Genomic DNA, 23,898 nt, shown 5'->3' on the forward strand with positions numbered 1-23,898 from the left:
AATTGGTGCGTGCTCTGCACCCACCAGCACCTTCCCGCCCTGCTACAGCTCACCTCTGCCTCCTCCCTTGAGCGTGCCGCTGGGTCCTGCTTCTCCCCTCTCCCTCCCAGCGCTTGTGCTGCGAAACAGCTGTTTCTTGAGGCAAGCCTGGGAGGGAGGGGGGAGGAGGCGGGGCTGGGGCAGAGATCTGGGGAGGGATCCAATAGGGGCAGGGAGGGGCGGATTTGGGGCGGGGGTGGGTGCAGGGCCAGGGGCGCGAGCACCAACTGGCACCAACAAAAGTTGGCGCCTGTGCCCAAAGAGGCAGTAAGCATCTAATGGCATTTACAACGCACCTAACCTTCTAAAACAATGAGGAGTCCTTGTGGCACCTTAGAGACTAACAAATTTATTTGGGCATAAGCTTTCATGAGCTAGAACCCACCTCATCAATTGCTGATACAGACTAGCACGGCTACCACTCTGAAACCTAACCTTCTAGGTGCTTTTGAAAATCCCACAAGGTATCTAAATACTTTTGAAAATCTGGCCTTTAGTCTGTGTGTGCCTCAGTGCCCCATCCATGCAATGGGGATAACAGCACTGCTTCACCTCACTGAGAGGCTGTGAGGAGAAATAGTGTAGACCTTGTTTCAGAGTAGCAGCCATGTTAGTCTGTATCCGCAAAAAGAACAGGAGTACTTGTGGCACCTTAGAGAAGCTTATGTTCAAATAAATTTGTTAGTCTCTAAGGTGCCACAAATACTCCTGTTTTTTAGACCCTGTGAGGGACTCAAATACTATGGTGATGGGACTACATAAGTACCACAGGTAGCACGGGAACTTCTCCGTACTACTGCTATCCTTTCCCTTGGTTTTGGCTTCTTCTTTTCACCCTACACCCCCAAATTGCCTCCTTTTCTGAATGTAACCATGGCTCAGAGGGCTTGTCTGTATTCTTTCAGAGTCCCATATGTTCTCTCAAAAATATACCTCCCCCTCTCCCACAGGTATTCCTGTTTTACAGGCTAGACTTCCAGACACTTAATTTAATCACCAGCCCTTTATCTTAATCACCCTGCCACTGTTTGTAAACAAAATACTGACTCCCTGCCCCAGGGGCACATCTCCCCTGCAGAACTTACATTTCACACTAATGCTGTGCTGAAGCTAACAGCTCCACCTGGGAGATCCCACACCTCCTATATGAAGCTCAAGGGTGTCTCCTGCCCCGCCTCCTCTTAAATTGCACCCCTGGCACAGCTGGGGTAGAAGGGACAGTGCTGGGTGGCAGATTGGGCTAGCTGCCCTTACCACGTACCCTCTGGCTTCAGGCAGGTTACTTCCCATGGCTAGCCTGTGAGGCCACTAGCTGCTGCCTGTGCCAGCTATAATTTATGTCTACACAAGCTGGTAATCACGCGCCCAGCTCCAACTGTAGACATACCACTTAGCTACCCTACGTGACTGGGACTATGGAGGCCAGCAGAAAAGAGAACTGGTGTCACATGAGGTAATTCTACCTGAGCACGCAAAATGGGGTAGGAGTGGCTAGGGCTTGGACCTCAGACACACACCCACTCTCGTCTCTCTCTCTCCCCCCCCCCCCGGCGCCTCACTCACATACCCAGCGGCCCCCAGTGCGTGGGCCTCAGTCCCACAGCCCCACAGTCCCACAACCAGCCTCTTGCCACCGCCCCCGGACCTCGCTCACAAGCCCGGCTGCCCCCTCTGCGCGACGCTCCACTGCACGCGCATGCCACTCTCCCCCCCCCAGCTCCTCCGAGCCCGGCCGCCTGCTCTTCAGCATCCTCCGGGACCCCTCCCCTCAGCCTTCTCCTTCCTTCCGGCTCCGCTCTGTCCGGCGCCCGCCTCCTCTCTATGGTTCCCCTCCCGCTCCCGGCTTTCCTTTACCCAGCGTGCACTGCGCCGGAAGAGAGTGACGACAATAACAAACAGCGGCAGCGGCTGCGCCAGGAGGACGGTGGGGGGGCTCGAGCGGTGCCCAGAGTCCCTCAACCGCCTCCCCCGGGTCTGGCGCTTTCCCAGGCCCCCTCAGGGAGCCCCCGAACGCGCTCTGCTGGGTGCGTCCGGAGCCCATGGGCCGGACCCAGCCGCAGTGAGGAGCCGCTGTTGCCGGTCACCGCAGGATGGTGCGCGGGGCCGCCTCGCCACTGTGGGTGAGTCTCGCCTGGGGGAAGCGGGACCCCGGAGCCCCCTCCTGACCGCTGAGGGGCGGGGGAGCCAGGCAGGAGCTAGTGGGGGGAGGCTGGCGAGGCCCTGCCCCCGGGGTGGCGGTTCCCCCTCCCCGCAGGCTCGTGGGGGTGAGTGGCTCACTGGGCTGCGTGGGCCTGTCCCCAGCAGCGCGCCCGGCTGACACCCGCTGGGCGCAGCAGAGAAGGGCGAGTGGGGGTGGAGGTGGGATCCCTCCCCTGCCTCGGGGGGTCACTGTGAAGATGGACGGGGGGCTGCCCTCAGAGTGACCCGAGGAGCAGCATCTCCTTGGGGAGGGCTGGGGCCGACCCGTACCTTGGCAGAGGCTGTTTGTAAACAGCGCGCGAGGGAGCGGGGCTGGCCGGGCGGGGCTGTCCTCTGTGTTCCCTTCCCACCGCTATCGGGAAGGGGATTCGCCCTGAAGTTACTACAGGGAATGACTCAGCCTGTCCACGCTTCTGTGCCCCCCGCCTTTGACAACAGTCAAACCCTGTAAGAAGTGTTAGGTCTGCGAGCATGCTGTATCTTCAGTTTCTGGTGTTTCATAGAAACTGGAAAACACATGTTGTCTACTGCTCTTTTTCACATTGGATTCTCCTTGTCATTACTTCTTAAGAATAATACTTTCAAACTATTAACTACACAGTGTACACTCAAGTTGAATTTTCTTTTTACCTTGTTTAGGGTTCATCTGCTCTTTCTTGTGACTGTTAGTACAAATGATTGGGAACAGATTTTGCAGAGTAGAGTAATTTATTTTTTAGTTAGTGAGTAGTTGAGCACATTTAAAGTTAAAAAGGAATAATGTCAAATGTACTTTTTTACAGTTACAATTGTACAAATTAATCCTATTTTAAAATATGTTAAAGTGCTATATTTTGTAAAACACGTCTTTACATTAGACTCTCATACACCCTGCTATAACTTCAGTGCTAAAATGTAGGATATAGTCATTGCTTATTGCCAGTAAAGGCCCTAATCCCATGAACACTTATGTACACACTGAAGTTTACTAATGTAAGTAGTGTACTCTGTTAGTAAAATTAAGCACATGTTTAAATAATTGCATTATCAGGAGAGGCTGAACAGATTACTCTTTACACCAGCAATCTGCTCCTCTTTAATGTAATACAGTTGTTTGTATATTGGATTTTCATACGGATGTCTGACCTGAAAACACCTTCTCTCCCTGCACTGTGCAGTTATCACATCAAGTGCATTATAGATGTCACCTTTCATATTAGTTTAAGCATTTTGATTAAGTAAATTTTCCCTAACAATTGAGAACTTTGGAAACACTTTAATGGGAGACTTTAATGAAATATGCTGAGGTGTGAACTTCACTGAAGTGAATGTAGTTACACCACAGATAAATGATATGTTAAGACTTTAAAATCTGCTCCCAGTGGCAGGTTAGGATGTTTTCCTTGAGGCACGTGTGTGCCTAAATATGCTATTTACGCAGAATGTAAGCATTAGTTTAAAAAGCTTTACAATCCTTGCTGCTAACCTTCCAAATATGAATCAATTATAAATTGATTTAATAAAAAGAAAAGGAGTACTTGTGGCACCTTAGAGACTAAAATTTATTTGAGCATAAGCTTTCGTGAGCTACGGCTCACTTCATCGGATGAAGTACTCCTTTTCTTTTTGCAAATACAGACTAACACGGCTGCTACTCTGAAAACTGATTTAGTGTTACTTCCGTCAATCTGTAGACAAACTGTGCCAGTGCATTTCCTGCTTTTCATGTGGCTGCTTGGGAGAAGTGGAGCAGAACCCGGCCATGGAGTTCTTAACAGAGGAGGAGGAGGAGGATCTATAGTAGGTAGCTGAGAAGAGCAGAGTAACAGACACTTCCCTACCACTAGACATACATGCACACAGAGCAGCCAGGAAACTTTAAGAGAAGGAAGGGGGGCAGTAAGGAGGCTGGAGAAGGGATAAAAATGCACTTCCTTTCATTAGCTAGAAGTGGGTGGGGGAGCATCACATTTATCTGACAGCTGTCAGCCAGAAGTGGATATGAAAAAAGAATAGCACCCTGGTACTGCCCTCTTTCCCACCAGCACATGTGTAGCAAATGGGCTGGGCTTCTCACCAGGTTATTACCCTTGCTGGTTCAGCCCGCCTGCATGTAGCAGGTAAACCCTGAAGATCAATTAAGAATATTTAATAAATATAGCTCCTTTCTCCCCATCTCACGGTGCATACTGTGTCTTTCTATGTACATCTTCTAGATCATAAGCTTTCTAGGGCAGGGACTGCTCTTGACAAACATATTGTCTGCTCTTAAACAATAACAATGCATAGAAGAGTTAGAGCATAAATCTTTCCAGTTGTCAGTGCTGGTCTGGAGGGGCTGCCTCTTGAGATAAGACTGTTCTGCATGTCAATTCAGTGTTTAGCTTGTTTACTGCAATTGTCATTAAATGGGTAAATTGAGATGTGGACACTTAAAAGTTAAATGAGTGGGTAGTGTTTACTCATACATGTTTCCAAACAGCCATCATATACTCTTGGTTCCTACCAAATGGTGGTCAGACCTGTGATCTAGAAGTAAAACTGTTAATAAAATTCAGCTGTTCAAATGAATTTGAAAATGGGCAGGTTGAACTCAGTCTTCTTGAGAATGTGTACATTTTTGTTATACCATTTTGGTTTTCACCTTAGATGATGGGGTGAGGCATTTTTTCAATGTTATACATATTTAAAACTTTCTTTGGTACATGTTAACACTTTTTTTCCACCAGTCTATAAATAAACTGGAATAGAAAACACTAGAAAACATATGGGATAGGAATGGAGATTCTTTCCAAAGTTGTTAGATAGTGTTCTTATTTGATTAACTGGATAATTGAGAAGTCTTCCATTATCTTGGAAAAATCAAAGTAAAAACATTTTCCCCCATTGTGAAGCTACTAAGTTTTTAGATAAAATATCAGATGCTTTGAGTACTTTGTGCAAGTCCCCGCTGTTGAAGGCATGTCATGTATTTTAGTGGTAATTACATATGCTCAAAAAAGAACATCCGCTAATTACAGGAAGGAAATGAGACATTTAGAAGGAGGACAATGCATAGTTTTTCATCCAGTCACCATACTTGGCATAAATGGAAGGTAGCTACATTTATACTTAGTTTTCTAAGTGCTATCTGTAGATTTCAAAACATTTTACTATCCTAGTATCAGGGATGTTGAAGGAAGTTGTGGCAAAGGGGAGTTAAGTGACTTGTCCAAGAGAACATAAGAAGCCAGTGGTAAAGCCAGGATTAGGAATGCTGTATCTACTACATTTTGAAGTACATTACACATGTAGATAAGTGCAGTATCACACCATGAGCATATTATGCTAGTCTGACTCTGATCTGCACTGACTACCTGTTGAATTCTGTGTGGAATATGGATCAATACCAGCAACTTTATAAAGTCTTAAATGCCTGAGATCTACTTAGTGAACTGGGCCTCTTTGGTATTTAAAGGGGAAAAAAATGGTTTGTCCTTGGAAAACATTTTCTGAAGACTTATTGGCTATATTAGAAGTTTATTAGTGTTGTACCTGGCCACACAGTGGAATAAACAAGATTGTACATGCTTGGAAGATTTCACATTTGGGGAAAAAGCACACAGGTTTAAAACTGTTTAACTTTTATTTGTAATTGCTGGAGGTTATTGTTAAATATGTATGGAGAAGGCATAAATTCATATAATGTGAATTACTACTTTTCCTTGTAATGGGAGAAACCAGTGGAGAGATGAAATATGGACATTGTTTACCTCATTAGAAATACTCATATTTGTAATTAAGTGTGCAGGAGATCAGAATAGATGATCATGATGGTCCCTTCTGACCTTAAAGTCTATGAGAGTGGGAATTTTTGTGGAAGTATTGAGGACTTCTCTGTTGGGTGAATAGTGATATTATCAGGATGTTTCTCCAGGACAAGCTGCAAGGTGGATGGTGATCTTTTGCACGAACTCTTGGCCACTGTAAGGAGTGGTGGAAGGAATATAAGGAATAATGGTGCCATCAACTGGAGATTGGATTCTGTTTCCAGAACTTGGGTTTGTTCATGTGTGTCAAGGGGAGATGAGGCAAGATGAGAACTTAAGGCATATGGTAGAATTGAAAATTGTATTCCCGCTTCCTTTGGTTTTTGTTTGTAAATTTAAATCTGTAAAGGAAGGTGTCCGTGGAGGAGAATCCTGGCCTTTGTTTCTTGTTATTCAGTGCGTGGTTAGTAGTCAGTAAGATAAGTTATTTGATAAGGGATGAGGCCTACACAGATGCATGTACTGTGAGAATGTTGCAGGACTTGTTTCAGTGCATTTGGTGCCTGCTAGGTGAGAATATGGTATACCCAAGATAATTGGATCCAATTCTAGGTGTGTCCATCTTGTATATAAGAATTCTGAGATGGAGTTAAAATGAGATTGGTTTTAGTGTATCTGTTTCCTCATGATATAGTGGAGTCTCCATGAAGTGCTGGTGCAATGATAGTACTCACTGACATTTACGTCAGCATAGGTTACTCTCTCTAATTTGAGGTTGAGCACAGCTTTTTATCAGGGCAGGTCCTACTCTCATGATCTGCCGTCTAAGTCTAATGTGACCTAAGCATATCTAGAGGACTCTGAGGGACAATACTGTCCCCCTGACAAACCATGTAGTCAGTGGTTTGGAATACTGTACTCAACCATTGATGAAGTGGTTCCTAGGTACCATCCTCCCTGGGTTCAGCTTCACAGGTCATCCGCATTTACAGCGAGTCTGCTTTTGACAAATGAAGCAGATGGGAAGATGGCTAGATCACTAGTGCAGAAGTCTTGAGCTGAAACTGATTGTGAGAGGGCGGGTTTCTTTTGTTGTAAGTCTTAATAGCTTGGGTATGGGAGAGGCAAAAAGAAAGCATAAAGGCCTTGATCTGAGGTAGGGTTTTTTGAGGGGTCGGGGTGGTAGGCAGTTTGTAAACTGAGGCTCAATCCAGATAGAACTTAAGTGATGCTGGGTTGATTGGGAGAGCAACTAGGAAATAACACAAGTATTGACTCTTTCCCCTTTGAATGAAGGTGTATGTTTGCCTTTTGTTCAAGTTTGCAGTGTAGGATTCTGGTAGGATTTCCTGGTCCTATTAGATGATCAGTGGAATCCCATTAAATTCTTTTTTATATTTATTTTAATCACAGGAGACATGGGGGTGGGGTCCTGCCACGCAGGGGCAGGGGGAAGGGTAGGAAACCCTGGGGGTGGTTGGCAAAGCAAGTACACCACAGCAGCAGCTCCAGTCCTGTGGGGCTAGGACTAACACCCTGCTCCAGGCATTGCAACCTGGCACACGGTGTCGCAGTGCCACTCACTCAAATTTGGCCTGTCCACTCCTCCCATCATGACAGAGGGGCAGACAGGCCAAATTTGACTGAGCAGCACTGCAACACTGTACACCAGACCACAACATCTGGAGTGGGGACAGGAGTTGCCACTGTGGTATAAGTTTTTTATCTTGTTTCTATATTATGCTGTTCATGCTTTTCCTTAATGTGGAGCTCTAATGATTAGATTATCTGTCTTCCTTTTATTTATGTCCATTCTTTTGGGTGCAGTTATTGCAGCTGCCATCCACACCTTTGTCAACTGAGGGTTAGGTTACTACAGTGAATTCTATAGAAGACTTTATCTGAAATATATTGGGAAACTTAAATTGCTGCAAAATGCAGTAGCCTGATTGTTAGTGGAGTATCCTGCCATTGGCATGGGTTGTGGCTTTGTGATTTTCACGGACTCTGGATTCTGTGTAGAATGCAGGGTTTCTGGTATTTACCTATAAAGCCCTCAATGGTCTTAGACCTACTTGCATACAGGGAGAGGTAGTCTTAGGTCATAGTTCTACAGTTGTGTTAAGTAGAGATGCAGGAGCTGGTTTTTAAAAAAAAACAAAACAAGGTGGGGGAAGGAAGGAGTTTGTTTGGAGAGAATTTTCTTTGACTTTGGAACTGGTTTTTTACTCTTCTGAGAAGTGACAGGGTTGGGGTACCCTGTCCAGTGCAGGGTAAGTTTACTCCGTGAATAAGTCCATAGGACTGTTCTTGGCCTCAGGGCTCTAAGGCCTAGTGGCCAGAGTCAGAGTTGCCCCAGCACTTAAGGCTGTAAGGCCTAGAGGACAGTGGGCCGTCACCTAGGAGGATGTGGGCCTTCCCTTCTCCATTGGGTCTCGGCCCAGGGCCCTAGCAGTGGCTGAGCGTTCCACCACCGAGCTAGCAGGACTCTGACCTAAACACACCGGCTTGCCACAGGACTATAACTAGTCCCCCCCAGGCCACTTCTTACCATGTCTTTGGGAGTCCTCGTTGAGGCATCATCAGGGTCTCCAGGCTTCTAGTGGGTGCCACTGGTCCCTCTCGGGTGTCCGCATGCACTTGGGCATCTGTCTGGGTTTTGGCACCTCTGGCTTCTGCAATTGGGTTCCAGCTGTTCCTGTGCTGGAGCCAGCAGGGAACATCCTTCCTCCTCAGCAGTCAGCCCAGACTGAGCTGGGCTGCTCTCTTTTATAGAAGTGCTTCACCTTGAGCATGCCCGGTAGACTTGTGGGGATGTGACTTAACCTTTCCCTGTCCAGTGCCAGGTGAGTTCACCCCATCACATGAAAATAATGCAAATGTGGTGATTTTTAGGGTTCTGCAAAGCAATATCTCTTCCTTAGTTTACAGAAGGATGCAGGGAGAAGTTATGACAGGGGCTGATGATGGACAAAGAATATTGTTTCAGTCTTTAAACTGCTTCTGCCCTTTTTTTTTTCTTTTCTTTTTCTTTCTGGTGTGGTTAGATGAAACTGCTGCTGTTATAAGGAAGGAATTTTTGTCATTGTGTTTTTAAAGGATCTAAAGGGTGCTTAGTATGAAGCAATAGGTACCATCCTTTATTTTATATAAATTGAAATAAATACATCAAATCAAACTGAAGAAATATGTTTTAAGTAGCAATCAGCAAAGTTTAAAGAAACAAATGAAATGAACATTTGATTTCCCAGTCCTTGACTAAAGTATATCAAAGTAAAAGCTTTTATAGTACAGCTAAAATACAAACTTAGCCCAGAATTGACAATAATATATTCCGATAGCTTATCTCCACAAGGATTTGAGGCAGCTATTCTAGAGTTCAGCATATGAAATTGTCCCTCAGTTCTGTTTGAATTGTTAGTTTTATGAAAGTAATGGTACAACACTTTATATGCTTACATAATTTGTTTGTTCATGTTATCCAGCACTTGTGTAAGGTTTCATTTTGTTTTTCATAGATTATGTATGCACCCTATAGGAGTTGTCATCCACATGGGATGACTTTTCTTGGTATTGATTGTGAAGCATGTGTCACCTGTCTGCCAGTGGCCCTAAATATTAGGAGGTGGTTCAAGATGAAGTTTCTCCATATTATCCTTTGTGAACATAGTGTTACTACTTTCTCAACTCTTGATATATCTGTTAAATTAGCTGGATGCAGACTTGTTGATTTTAGTGTAATTTATTGACTACCAGAAAAGTAACTCCTTTGTATACTTTTGGTAAGCTTCAATCTCTTGTGTGAGACAGAGGCGGGGAGGAGGGGACGGGAAATGTGGCATACTAATATTAGTATCTTCTTCACTTTTCTCCCACAAAGAACCTGATCTTTAAGCAACCTTTTAACTTCCTTCCTGTCTTCTTGGAAGCGACACAGGTCTTGCAGAAATGATATGACCATGTAAAACTGAGTACAGTTTTTTTGTCATCTTTGTCAATTCACTGTACAGCCAAAACACTTCTGCTCAACTGTGAAACTGTGTGGTTCCTGCCACTGTCTGTGTTCTATTATAGTGTGCAGTCCAATGATATATACTGATCGTGCCATGGATAAATACTTGAGGTGTGGAACACTATACATATACCATCTTAAATTGCCATCCCTATTTATTTTGGAGAAAGAAAAATGTTTAAACAGTTCTCCTTTTCTGTCATGGCAACTATTCATCTTGATGTTGTTAGTGTACATTTTAAAAATAGATTTTCAGTTAATTAAACCTTGTTTAGGTCTTTAAACACCTTATATTTGTATATTTCTTTTGTATTGCTAGCTAACATCAGTCCTGAGATACTGTGGAAATGAGTGATGGGTACCTACATAAAAACATTGATACAACAGAATGAAATGCCTCACTTTTAGGTGGAGGACATTAAGGCCAGGTTTACACTACTGGGTTTCTCCCATTGATGTCAGTCCTCCATTAGACCGACCTAATGACTCCACCTCCACAAGAGGTGTAGCGCATGGGTCAATGTAGTTAGGGCGACGCAGTGTCTGTGTAAACACTGCATTATTTACATAGCCTGTCAGCACTGCACAGAGCTCACAGCTGTAAGCCCCACTGCTGGGTGCTGACAGCTTGGGCTGTCAGCCACCCACTTAAATCCTTACAAGCTTTACTGGTGAGAACACACACCACCGGCGGAAGAAGGGTAGTGTGAAAATGAAAAACTACAGTAATTATTGCAGTGGCTGTCGGTCATCCTAACATGGGTGTAGACAAAGCCTAAAAGGCATAATTCCTTGTTATGCTTAATGCTTTACAAAAAAGACAGTTGTAAGTGAACATGAGCTTCTTTATTTTCATATTATTCAAAAAAAATATTGGCACATTTAATGACTTGGAGTACAGATTGCTATTGTGTACAGAAGTCACAATTTCAGTTTTGTTTTACTTAATCTGTATGTCTCCTTAATTTTGTTGTGTTCATTTTTATAATGTCACAATCTAATTTTCAAACTTCTCTTACATTTGTTATGCTTAATTGCCAGTCTAATCACTGTTCTGCTCATAAACTCAGATTTGTTTGGTTATTGTAATAGATAGTTGGATTGGGTACTTCAGATGTGATACATTCTGATTGAAGGGGATTTGTTAATTTAGGGAAGTAAATGGCAATTTTGGTCAAAACAGGGACACTGTCAGCTAAAAAATCTCATTCCAGTCTGAATTTTTTTACCTACTGATGTTCAGTTAACACCAAGGTATACTCTTAAATGGAAGCTATCAGGTTTTTTTGTCATATTTATTTTTTACTGAATTTGTACTGTCATAGACTAGGACTCCATTATGCTAAGTGCTTTACAAACACAGAACAAAAATGGTTTACTTTCTGCATTTGACATCACTTTTTATTATCACTTTCGCTGTTTCCCTTGTATAGTTAGTTGCTTTTGATTTTGTGGGTCTTTCACACAGCAACTGTGGAGGAAAATAACATTTTCTAAAAAGGGACAATATGACTATAAAACCAAACCAAAACTCTCCTTGTGAAGAATCAGGGAGAAGTGTAGTATCTGCAGCTGAAATTGACTAGATATTGTTGGCAGTGTCCCTGTAATGGATGTCAGTAGCTCCTTAGCTATTTTTAAGCTACGTGAAACTAGATGTACCTTAAAATAAAAATGAAAAAACAACAATAATAATAAAAAAAACATTTGCAAAGTTGTGTATGTTTTGAGGTCCAGTGAGATTCAAGAATACTAAATTCCTTGCATGAATTTTTAGGTGTCTCCATAGATTGCTGCTATCATGCAAGCCAATATGTGTGATAAACTTGAGGTATATGGTATGGAATAATGTACTTCTGTAAAGAGCTATGGGTGATGCTTAGCTTGATGTGTATACTAAGGGTTCATGAGTCTCCATGGGATTCATACATACTGATAGTATTTTTAAATCTTGTTCCTTTACTTTCTCTGCCATCTGCAGTGCTTCCATTCTTGGGTAATCAAGTGAAATTTATTAAATATCATTCTTTGAAGTTTTCTGAGGTCTGGGACTTATTATTGCTTAATTTATGTATTTTGTTACAAAAACTCTTCTATTGACATCTCAATCTGCGACAGTTCCTCAGATTTGTCACCTAAAAAGAATAGCTCACATATGGGAATCTCCCTCACATCTTCTGCAATGAAGACCAAGGCCAAGAATTCACTTAACTTCTCCACAATGGCAGTATCTTCCTTAAGTGCTCCTTTATCACCGTGGTCGTCCAGTGGCCCCTCTGATCAGTTGGCAGGCTTCCTGCTTCTAATATACTTAAACTTTTTTTGTTGTTAATTTTTGAGGTTTTGGCTTGTTGCTCTTCACATTCTTTTTTGGCTTGCCTAATTATATTTTTACACTTGATTTGCCAACGTTTATGCTCCTATCTATATTCCTCAGTAGGATTTGACTTTCAAATTTTAAAGATGTCTTTTTGCTTCTAACCACTCTTTTTTTTTACTTTGTTTAGCCGTGGTGGCACTTTTTTGGTCCTCTTACTGTGTTTTTCATTTTGGGTATACATTTAATTTGAACCTCTATTATGGTGTTTTTTAAAAGTTTCCATGCAGTTTGCAGGCATTTCACTGTTGTGACTTTTTCACTTAATTTCCGTTTAACTAGCTTCTCATTTTTTGTGTAGTTCCCCTTTCTGAAGTTCATTGCTACTGTGTTGGGCTTCTTTGGTGTCATCCTGTCCTCTCTCCACAAGGCTATTCAATTAAATTATAGTACAGTTACTATTACCAACCAGTTCAGCTATATTCCACTTCTTGCACCAGATTCTGTGCTCCTTTAAAACTTGGCAGCAAACATGTACTGCTTAATATTTTATTAAATTAATTAAAATGATTGTAATTGTCATAATTTAATATTTTAAAATAGGTTTATTTTAAAAACCCTGTATTTAATTTAAATTTAAAAAAAAATCTGTTTTTAATAAATTTTTATCCACCCTGAAATGCATAGTCACAAAAGCAGAGTTAAAGTTGCTATGGCAACATCTAACTTTAAATTTAATAAATTTAAATTAAAATCTCAGCCTTAAAGGAGCCATGACAACTTGAGTTTTAGCTTAAATATATTTTTAAAAAGCCTAGAACTAATCAAAATCCAGTTTAAATAGTTGTATTTAAACAGGCTTACTCCCTACAGAATTTGAAATTCAAATTTTGGTGTATTAAGGGCCTCTAGCTCAAAGGTGGGCAAACTACGGTCCACGGGACCCTCCTGTCCAGCCCCATAGCTCCTGGCTCTGGAGGCTTGTCTCCGGTCCCTCCCTTGCTGTTCCCCCTCCCCTGCAGCCTCAGCGCGCCGCACCGCCGGCGCAACCCTCTGGGCGGCCAGGCAGCGCAGTTGCAGAGCCGTGGCCTGACCTGGTGCTCTGGGCAGCGCGGCTGTAGCGCCACCAGCCGCCGGTGCTCCAGGCAGTGTGGTTGAGGGGGTGGGTTTGGATAGAGGTCGGGGAGTTCAGGGTGTGGTCAGAGATTGGGGGTGTGGATCGGGGTCGGGGCAGTCAGAAGGTGGGGAACAGGGGGGTTGGATGGGGCAGGTGTCCGGGGGGGGGCAGTCAGAAATAAGGGGCGGGGTTGGATGGGGCGGCAGGAAGCAGTTGGGTGGGGTGTCTGGGGGATGGTCAGGGGACAGGGAGCAAGGGGTGGTAGATGGGGCAGGCGTCCTGGGGGAGCCGTCAGGGGGCGAGAAGCAGGGGGCTCGGATAGGAAGCGGGGGCTGGGCCACGCCTGGCTGTCTGGGGAGACACAGCCTCCCCTAACCAGCCCTCCATACAATTTTGGAAACCCGATGTGGCCCTCTGGCCAAAAAGTTTGCCCGTCCCTGCTCTAGCTTAGATAACAGAGTAAAGAAAACATAAAGTGACACAGTGCATTTCTGAATTTTCACTTTAAATAAACTAAGGTTTTAGCAACATAAAATTCTTAACTTACATTTAATTTTTATGTTTATAATGTCCTGTAAACTGATTATACTCCTTGTTCTTTACCATTAGTACATTGGCAGAGGAAAGGGAAGGAAGGATGGATCTAAGTATAAGCATGTTTTGTTTGTTTTTTGTCATGCTTGGGTCTGCCCATTCACCTTTCCTGTCTGCAAAGGACCCTTATGGAAATCAACAGGGGATCAGAAACACTATTTTGTTTTTAAAAAGGAAATTTGTACATGGTTTTTTAAACATGCTATAAGAAACTTGAATTATTTGAAATTTATCAACTAAAAAATAAAATCAAATTGGCAGTGCACCTTTAAAGCTGAACTGTGGAACTTGTATTTGTTTCTCTCTCCATTATCCAGAAGTGCAGTAATCCAGTTTCGACTCATGAGCATGGAAATGATTTGTAGTCTGAAAGGATTGTTCAAGCAAAATCAAACAATGGAACATGGAGATTCTGCACATATAGCACAAATGGACCAAAAAGTTACTTTGGTACCATTTACATGTTGCATCGAGCTTGGAATGAAAGCCATAGTGTTATAGCGTTGTTACAGAAGAGTTGGTATTGTATGCCTTTAAGGAGGCTTTTACATTGGCCAGTTTTTATGGATGTAACAGAGGGTTTTGTTGGTTGGGTGCAGTGCTTAATTTTTGCCAGGACTGAGGCCTGGAGGCACCTCTAGGCTTGGCAGTTCATATCCCTGGCACCTATGGGCTTGGTGCATCAGTTATGAATGTAAAAAGATTGCTTGAGCCCCATCACCTCTTTCATTACAAATTAAGCACTTGTTGGGTGGGTGGCTTTTGTTTTGTTTTCAATAAGCAGTGTTGAGCTAAGTGAATTAACTTTCTAAATGTGCTAAATGAAATTAATAAGCTTTAAAGTACTCTGTGACAAAACAATTAACTGCACCTCCTGAATCATCTCTAAAATTAACTCAGCTTTTCAGAGTTGCCACTAACCTGAAAAAAAACCCTGCATCTTGTAATATTTTGAGAAGCTAAACCAATTTAATAATTGGACTTTGACTGCAAATTCACCACACAAAATAGTGAAAACGTTTTGCAGGAGATCTAAATACAACATGGTTAATTTGTGTTTGATTTTTTTTTTCTGTTAGATGCTGTATTCTTTTACTTGTATTGATTTGGGTAGCTTTTTCATTTTTTTTTAATCTTTGCATTTTTCTTGTATTCATGTTTTTCTATCATCTGTCTGCTGTAGCAAGTGTTATGTTTAAATAATAGCTTAGCCATTAAGCTGAATGGCATGATTTATAATTATTGTATTTTGTCTGGTAATACAGATTCCTATCTTGTGTCTTAAAGATCTCATTTATAGAACTCCCCTGATCACAAGTTAGGTCGTGACTGTGCTGTGCCTTCAGTATCTGGTCCTAGCCCCTGTTCTGTTTTTGTCTTTCCACTTCGTGTTTGTCCCTTCCATTTCTTCCTTTTCTATCTCTCCCTTCTCTCTCTGTCACACCTGTGATATCTCTTCTTCTCACAGGAGTGCCACTGAAAAGGAAAAAGTTAAGCAATTAGCACTAATAGGAAAAGTTGAATTAGATTTTTAAAAATGCTGTTTTTAGTCAAAGAATAAATGGACACAGATCTGACATCAGGAATCATAACATTCAAAAACCCGGTAGGAGAACACTTCAACCTCTCTGGCCACTCAGTAAAAGACTTAAGGGTGGCAATTCTGCAACAGAAAAGCTTCAAAAACAGACTCCAAGGAGAAACTGCTGAGCTTGAATTAATATGCAAACTAGATACCCTTAACTTGGGTTTGAATAGAGACTGGGAGTGGCTGGGTCATTTCACATACTGAATCTATTTTCCCGTGTTAAGTATCCTCACACCTTCTTGTCAACTGTCTAAATGGGCCATCTTGATTATCACTACAAAAGTTTATTTTTCTCCTGCTGATAATAGCTCATCTTAATTAATTAGCCTCTTGCAGTTTGTATGCCAACTTCCACCTTCTGTGTGTGTGTGTGTATCTTCTTACTATATGTTCCATTCTATGCAGCCGATGAAGTGAGCTGTAGCCCACGAAAGCTTATCCTTTCATACATTTGTTAGTCTCTAAGGTCCACAAGTACTCCTGTTGTTTTTGTTTTTACTCTGTGTAGTGATTTGATTTTTATGTTTATTTTTTTTTTTAACCTGAGTTCCCATTTAAGTATTTTTGGACAATCTAGTGAAGCAGTAGTATTGGAAGTGTGTGAAGAAACATTTACAGTTTATATTTAAAATTTAACTACTGGTTCTCAGTTTCTTAAGGAAATGGGAAAATATTCTAATTTGTGGAAGAATCCCCTGGATATTGAGTTCTCTGCTCCTTCTGTATCTAAACTTATAATTTGGTCGTGTTTTTTGTCTCAAGTTTAATTGAGTAGGTCTAGCATATGTAACTAAATTTTTGTTTTTACAGCAATTGACTAATCTTAAATTAATCTAACTCTTTTTGTAGTTACTGAAAAAGTTTGTTGAAAGTGTAATACTTAAAACAAATATTAAGCAAAATGTCACAAAATTAGAGTAATTAAATGTTTGTGACATAGATACATCAATTTGCTCCTCTGAGGTGCAGCACTGGCAATAAAAACTTCTTCATTGTTCAGTTTTAACCAAACATTCTATGGATATTCCTAATTACATTCTGTATCTTTTGTTTGCAGGTATTTTACTCTCATTTTGAACACTCATTCCATTCTGTTGCCAAAATCAACTGAAGCAAATGTGCACCTTATCCTGCTGTGTTTTAAAGAAGGTGGTATCTCTGTATAGCTCCTGAAGGTAATCCTTTTTTCCCTTGAAGTTGTAACTTTTTTTTTAAGTTAAGTCTACTACATGGTGATGTGTGACAGTTATCCTATAGATTGGCTTATGTTTGGTTTGATCTTGTCAATGATTTTGGTTTTTTGTAAATGTAAAAAATGGCAATACTAGCTTCATCATTAAGGATTATGAAAGAATTCTGAGGATTAATTAACCCCTGTGTACAGGGGCAGCACAAAGCTTTTGGCCCACTTACCAAGTGAGTGCCACTTAAATCTGCAAAATAGGACTTTTTTTTCCACAAGCGTTGAAGAAGCCTTGTTCCAGCCCTCTGCATAGGGATGAATTTCATCCTGAGAGAATAGATGATGATTAGCACCATTAGCTTTTTCCATACCGAAACACCAGAGGATAACAAATCATACTTAATTCCTGCTGAGCTTTGTTTGACTGTTTTGTCTAGCAAGTTTGTGTGATTTATAGAAACAGTTTTATATTCTTCATCACTGAGATTCAGGTATGGTTATGGTGAAAACAACTTATTGTGATAACTTGTTTATGGACACTGATTTATAATTAAGATGCATCCGATGAAGTGAGCTGTAGCTCATGAAAGCTTATGCTCAGATAAATTGGTTAGTCTCTAAGGTGCCACAAGTACTCCTTTTCTTTTTGTGAATACAGACTAACACGGCTGCTACTAAACCTATAATTAAGTTGTATTTTTAAGATTTGGAATTATAGCAATGATTGCTAGTCCATTCTTCAGAATCCACCAGATCATTCCACAGTCTAACATTTTTTTTGAGACTGTACTCCTCTCTCACCAGTGTAAATTAGCACTAAATTCAATGTTTTACCTGGGATTAAATAGGTGGAAGTAAGAGGAGAATTGGGTGCACTGTATATAACACTGTTGTGTTGCTTTCTACCTAAAAACAATGTTTTAGTCTCTGAACCCCAGAGGTAAAAATAGAGGTCTTGACTAGTTTGTGTATTTCCTATAATGTATGTTTGAAAAGGTGGGGAGAGAGCACAGCTCCAGAATTTAGAAGGGAAGATTTTTCTGAACTTTTCCGGAGCTAGTCTTTTGAGTTGGTAGCTATTTTATTTGCCCATTTGTCTCCCCCGCCCTCCATTTCAATTTCTATTTAGTCTGGTGCCTTTCCCACACTTCCATTTTTGTTTGACTCCTTCTGCCGCTTGTATTTTGTTGTTAGTGTCTGTATACAAAGGAAAGTGCATTTTGCTTTGGAATAACCTGAAGTTTGAATTTAAATCAATAGTTATACTGCCATATCCCTCTGTTTGGACACACTTATTCTAATATAATAGTGGCTTTTTTAGGTTTAGCTTAAGTCACTTGGAAAAGAATTTAAGCTAAACTGAAAAAAAAGCCATTACTATGCTGCAATAAGTATGTCCAAATGGGGTTATATATTCTTATAACGAGTAAAATTCTTCCAAGTAGACAAGACCTAACTTTCCAGAATTCCTCCAGCAGCAGAAGAGCTTTTTTCAGTGTGTTTGAAATACATTTTGAAATTTCTCCTACAGCTGTTTACTGGCTCAGAATTGCTACTAATTTGGAAGAGGTTGCTCACAAGCTTTCAGTTTTGTCAAATTCTGCTTCTCCAGGGCCAGACACAAACATGCAACTGAAGACAGGAGAAGAAAGAGGGAAAGAGTGCTCATTTTTGTTCAGATAGTGGGGTAGTAGTAATTGTTTTCGGCTCTGACAAAATTTGTGTCTCCTTTCTCAAGCAGGGAGGATCTCTGGTTTCTCTGAGTGTATCTGTGGTAGCAAAATTCATACCCTTAATTCCTCACTAGTGCAAGATTGGATAACGTGGTAGTAAAAATGATTGAGCCTTTTGTATACTAATGCTTCCATCTGCCTTGGTGGAAACTTATGGGCTTGAATTTTGGCAGTGTATCTGGACAAGAGTGAGGTCAGAAAGATGGCATCAGAACACGAGGACCCCTTCTCAGATGGCAGACTTCACCTCTTTCCTACTGTCAGATATAGTAGGTACAGCATCTGGCAAGCAGACTAGTGCAGGGATCTGGGGCTATTAACCTATGTTGTCAGACTTGAAAAATGCCATGTGCCATAGTCCAGTAGAATGGTAACACCCATTAGAACCTAATTCAGAATGGAGGCGGGGTGGGGGGGAAGAAAAGGAATAGATATCGAACTCACCAAATTAAATAACCACGCTTCCTCTTCAGAATATCCTTAGGTTTTTATAATTGTTGAGTCTTTGGAAAGACCCAGGATTCAATAGCAGTCATTTCTAGTAGTTGTCTTTAACTCAAACACTCTTAGTCTGTAAACAGAACAACCTTGAGACAGTTTAGGAAGATAACAAATCCAGCTTTCAAAAACAAAAGTTCCCAGCGTGTATTTGGTTCTTGTTAGTATTGCTTTGCTTGTGTGTTTAAGCCTTTTTTCAGCATTGAAGGGGAAGGATTTAATTGTCCATAGGCTTTAAACACATGAATCTCTTTCCTGTAGGTAGGTCAGATCAGGTTGGTCACATTGTGCCAACTAAATGCACTATTTTCCTCATAAAGAACAGGAGATACCTTTTGCTTTGCATGAGGTAGACACTGAAGGATGCGAGAAACTACTTATTAGAACAAAACAAACCTCCATAAACTGCTGCTTTTCTGATGTATAGGGCCAGTACACGAGATGCTATGTTGGATTATGTGCCTGACTTAGTTTAACTGCTGTAAAAGGAGAGTGGTGTGATTGCAGTGTGGATATGCACACCCACTGATTTAGTACTCGGAGGTGATGCTGTGGATCGAAATGTTTCCCTTCAGCTGAGTGTTCCTCAGTCTGAAAAGTTGAGAGGAGACGTGTTCCCTCCTTGTACAAGGCAGAGAAAAAGAAACAGCATGGAAGTTCAAATGGTGTTCTGTATCCATGTGGCAAATGGTGTTCTGTATCCCTTGTGTTCTGTATCCATGTTGCAAGTGTGGTCTTCTGGCGTCACATAAAGTGGTGTGCAGCTGCTCAAAAGCAAATTCTTATTTTTTTTGTATTACTGTAGTGCCTAAAAGCCCTAGTTGTGGACCGGGATCCCATTGTGCTGGTGGTTGTACAGACACAGAACAAAAAGATAGTCCCTGCCCCAAAGAGCTTGCCTTCTCTTAGATAGTAGGTTGCTGCTTCTCCAACTCTAAGCATCTAATTTTTCAATAGCTGTGTTTGGTCAGGGAAGCATGGGCTGAGTCTTTGGAAAAACCCAGGATTCAATTGCAGTGGACATATTCCCACTCTAATACTTCTGGGGAAATTGTGTGTGCGTATTTCATGAGCTATGCATATTTTTAATTTTTTGTGCAGAAAAAAGCTTTTGCCGGAAAGTTGCTGTCATTCTACCTTTTGCGGGAGTGCAGAGACACATGGGGACAGGGGCAGAGGTGCCTGACTGAATGGGAGAGGCTAAGGGTCAGCCAGGGTCTGCATGGGGGAAGCTGCCTAACAATCCCTCCCTGCCCCCCCAAAAAATCCTGTTCCATACTTTTCCCACCCATATCCAGCAACCCTCCAAGTTCACATCCAGACTCCTTCCCAGCAATTACTTCCCTCTCCTTCAGGTCCTCCATTATCCCTGACTCTCCCAAGCCTTTGCACTGCTTCTGAGGGGTGCAGGAAATATGATTCTGTATTGTAGTTTGATTGAATTATCTCACAGTTCAGTATTAATATGCCTAGTAAGGAATCTATTTGTCAAAAAACATTTCCTGAATCTTTTTTGTTGTCCGTATTGTTATGGGCATACTTGCTGACAGGTATTTTGAAATAAATGACCAAAAATAATTGAAACTGGTGACAAATAAACTATTCAGAATTTTGCAGACTTTTAAAATATTGTGCACATAATTTTTAATTTTCTGTTGCAGAATTTGTAATATTCTGGCACAGAATTCCCACCAGGAGTAACTCTAAGTAGCATTTAGCCTTCTAGTGGGTAGAGGAGTGAGAAGGGGGACCAGTATAGATGCAAAGGTAAAACGAAAGAAAAACAAGAACAGACAATAGACCAGGAGGGAGAGGGGTCATAATAAAGGACAAAAGGTGCCAATTATAGGTATGTCCACACAGCAAAAATTGTGCCTGGGTTAACCTACCCTTGTATTGGATTGAATCTTGCTAGTACGTAGTAGGCTAATGAGCCAAGTACGTACTCAGAGTGTGTGCCAGGCTTGTATTACTCACTCATACTTCCTTACTGTTGTTACTGCTGTTATATTTTGACTCAAGCTAGCTCAGGTAGGCAAGCCTGTGCACAGCTTTTGCTGTGTAGACATACCCTATATCAGGTCACACTGCTGGGGTACTGGGGAGGGAACTTGGGGACACCAGTCAGCCAATCCACTGTAAGATGAACACCAACAAAAATAAGAGTGGTAACTACTGCCGTGACCTTTCTGTCCATATATTTAAAATGGATTTTAAATCAAACAAATTCTGACTGACAAAAACTGGGGACAAAGATAAAGCCCTTCAAAAGGTTGGTAGCTAGTCCAAGTTTGTTGTTAAGGATTTTGTGTGGTGAAAGAGGACATGATTAAAACACATAGTAGATGATAAACTGCAAATATACATACTAGAGATGTAAGCAAATATTGGTTTGTGTGATGTGCTTTTATGTTCATTATACAATAATTGTATAGTTTTATTTCATACTACTGAAACAAATAGCCACAAAATAGTCCGGAATAATAAATGGCAATACCTGACAATGCCTCACCATCTGCTGGAGATGATTTGGAAGCAATTACATCAGTTCTGCCACAATGCAGGTGTACTGACTGGAATAACCCATCATGGGCCCTTTCAGTATGTTCTCAATTGAAAGATTTAAGATCTAATAAGCTGCTTTTGTGGTTTAGCTACCTTCCTAGCTTTTTCTTTAAAAAGTGAGTTAACTGTAAGTGATATGCTGTGCTTCGGTTTCTTTGCAGTTTCTAAATGATACTACCAAAGTGGAAGGTATAAACTTCAGGAACACAAAGAAATCATCATGAAGTTATATGTATTTGTGGTCAACACTGGAACTACCCTCACCTTTGACACAGAACTTGCGGTACAAAAGTAAGAAAATGAGTGAACTGCTGTGTGTGTGTGTGTGTGTGTGTACACACACTAGACAGAATACTGAAATTATCCACCATCTGTGTAAGCAGCAACATTAGTCTCTGCAACTAGTACTCATTTTAATTATCAACTACCAGCAAAATCTACCTGTTTCTATGAATGTGGAGCCATACAATTTTTAATATTCATATGCAGCTGTAGCCAAAATGTACTATCTCGCATAGTCAGTAACTGATATACAGTGCATTACTTTTATACATAAAATGTCATTCTTTTAATCTGAAGCAGCCAGGAATTTACTAGTATTTAAAATGATAAAACAAAACTAAAATAAAATTTCTAATTTGCTCTGAAGTATTTTCTTAATCATTGAGGAAATATGCCCAGAAAGGGAAACTGGAAGAAAGATGCCTGATGTGGTGTTTGTGGGCATAGTGTAGCATCAGGAAGAAAAAATAAAAGGCTGCTGGAATGGTGCACATAACAGGCAACAGTGCCTTGCTGACATAAGCTTTGTGTCTGGCTACATTTGGAATATTGTCTTCAGTATGGATTGTCTAATGTAGTGTTACATTAGACAATCCATACTGAAGACAATATTCTTGACATGTTCCAATGCAACATCGTGATTTCACTGTATATTTCCTGCTGAAGTTAAAATGTAATTTTCTAAAGCGTTCTAGCATTTACTGGATGTATAATGGACCAGTCAATACAAGGTTGTAAAAATACACAAAATATTAAAAACAAAAAAAATCCTGTAGTTGCAACTCCTTCCAGATGTCATGGTATCCTTTTACAATGAGGGGGAGGGGACCCCAGTTACTAAGAAGTGACAGTTAGTAATAGGGTGTTCAGTTATTAGAAATGTATTTAGTTGGGTTTGTGTTGACCAGGAGAACCACATCGTAAATTCCCTGCTGGTGCAAAGGTTGTGGATCTCTTAAGACATCTAGACAGACTTACATGCCGTGCTGGGGAGAAGCCAGAGGAGCTGGTGGTCGTGGTAGATGTAGGTACCAGTGACGGGACCTCCATGGTAGCATTCTCTGAAATGCTTCCAGTTCCATACGCAGGACCAGGTAGACAGGCAGGACTGTGGGGTCTCAATGCGTGGATAGTGTGGGAAGGGTTTTATGTTTGTTAGGAAAGAAGGAGCCTATCCAGTAACTCCTCACTTAATGTCATCCCAGTTAACATTGTTTCCTTGTTACGCTGCTGATCAATTAGAGAATATACTCGTTTAAAGTTGTACAGTGCTCCCTTATAACTGCTGTGTGGCAGCCACCTGCTTTGTCCACTGCTTGCAGAAAGAGCAGCCCTTTGGAGCTAGCTGGTGGGGGCTTGGAACCATGGTGGACCAGCAGCCCCCTATCAGCTCCCCTAAATTCCCTGTGCTGCAGCCACCCAGCAGGCTATCAATGGCTAGGCAGTTCAGGTGTCCCTCCCCCCACTGCCGTGTGCTGCTCCTGCCCTCTGCCTTGGAGCTGCTCCTGGAAGCCTCCTGCTTGCTGTGTAGAGGGATGGGGAGGGAAAATAGGGGTGCTAATGTCAGGGTGTCCCCCTCCCCCTGCTCCTGCACTCTATCTCCACAGAGCGGGGGCGGCATGACAGGGCTCAGGATGGAGGGAGCTTGCTGGCAGCAGCTCCTTTCTCAACTTGCTGATCTACTTAAAAAGGCAGTATACTTAGAGTGGGGTCAGCATACTTAAAGGGGCAAAGCACAAGTCTCTCTCTCACTCTCACACACACACACACGGTGTGTCTCTCTGTCTCTCTCTGCCATGCTCTGTCTCCTCTCTCCATTCCTGCTGCCTTGTAGTGTGAAGCTACATTAACAACAATGTGTTAACCCTTGAGGGCTCAGCGAAGTGCTAGTTCATCATTTAGCAATAAGGCATTCCCTGGGAAATATCCCACCCTCTTCCACCCTCTGACTCCACCACCTCAACCAAGCTTCACAATCATCATTGCTGTGTACAGTATTAAATCGTTTAACACTTATGCTGTGTGTGTGTGTATATATATATA

At 41.8% G+C, this 23,898-nt stretch overlaps 1 protein-coding gene across 3 annotated transcripts in view; it reads left to right on the top strand.

Moving 5' to 3' along the window:
* The first annotated feature begins 1,918 nt into the window (after positions 1-1,918).
* Positions 1,919-23,898, top strand: part of RB1CC1 (RB1 inducible coiled-coil 1) — a 165,688-nt gene continuing 143,708 nt past the window's right edge. For all 3 annotated transcript variants that reach the window (XM_084620270.1, XM_084620271.1, XM_084620273.1), the window contains exons 1-3: positions 1,919-2,159; positions 16,652-16,769; positions 21,735-21,864. In XM_084620270.1, coding sequence (XP_084476396.1) covers positions 21,794-21,864 — 71 coding nt within the window. In that variant the 5' untranslated portion in view covers positions 1,919-2,159; positions 16,652-16,769; positions 21,735-21,793. The remainder of the gene's footprint in view (positions 2,160-16,651; positions 16,770-21,734; positions 21,865-23,898) is intronic.

This window comes from Lepidochelys olivacea, assembly GCF_965140295.1.
Source record: "Lepidochelys olivacea isolate rLepOli2 genome assembly, chromosome: 2".
NCBI lineage: Eukaryota > Metazoa > Chordata > Testudines > Cheloniidae > Lepidochelys > Lepidochelys olivacea.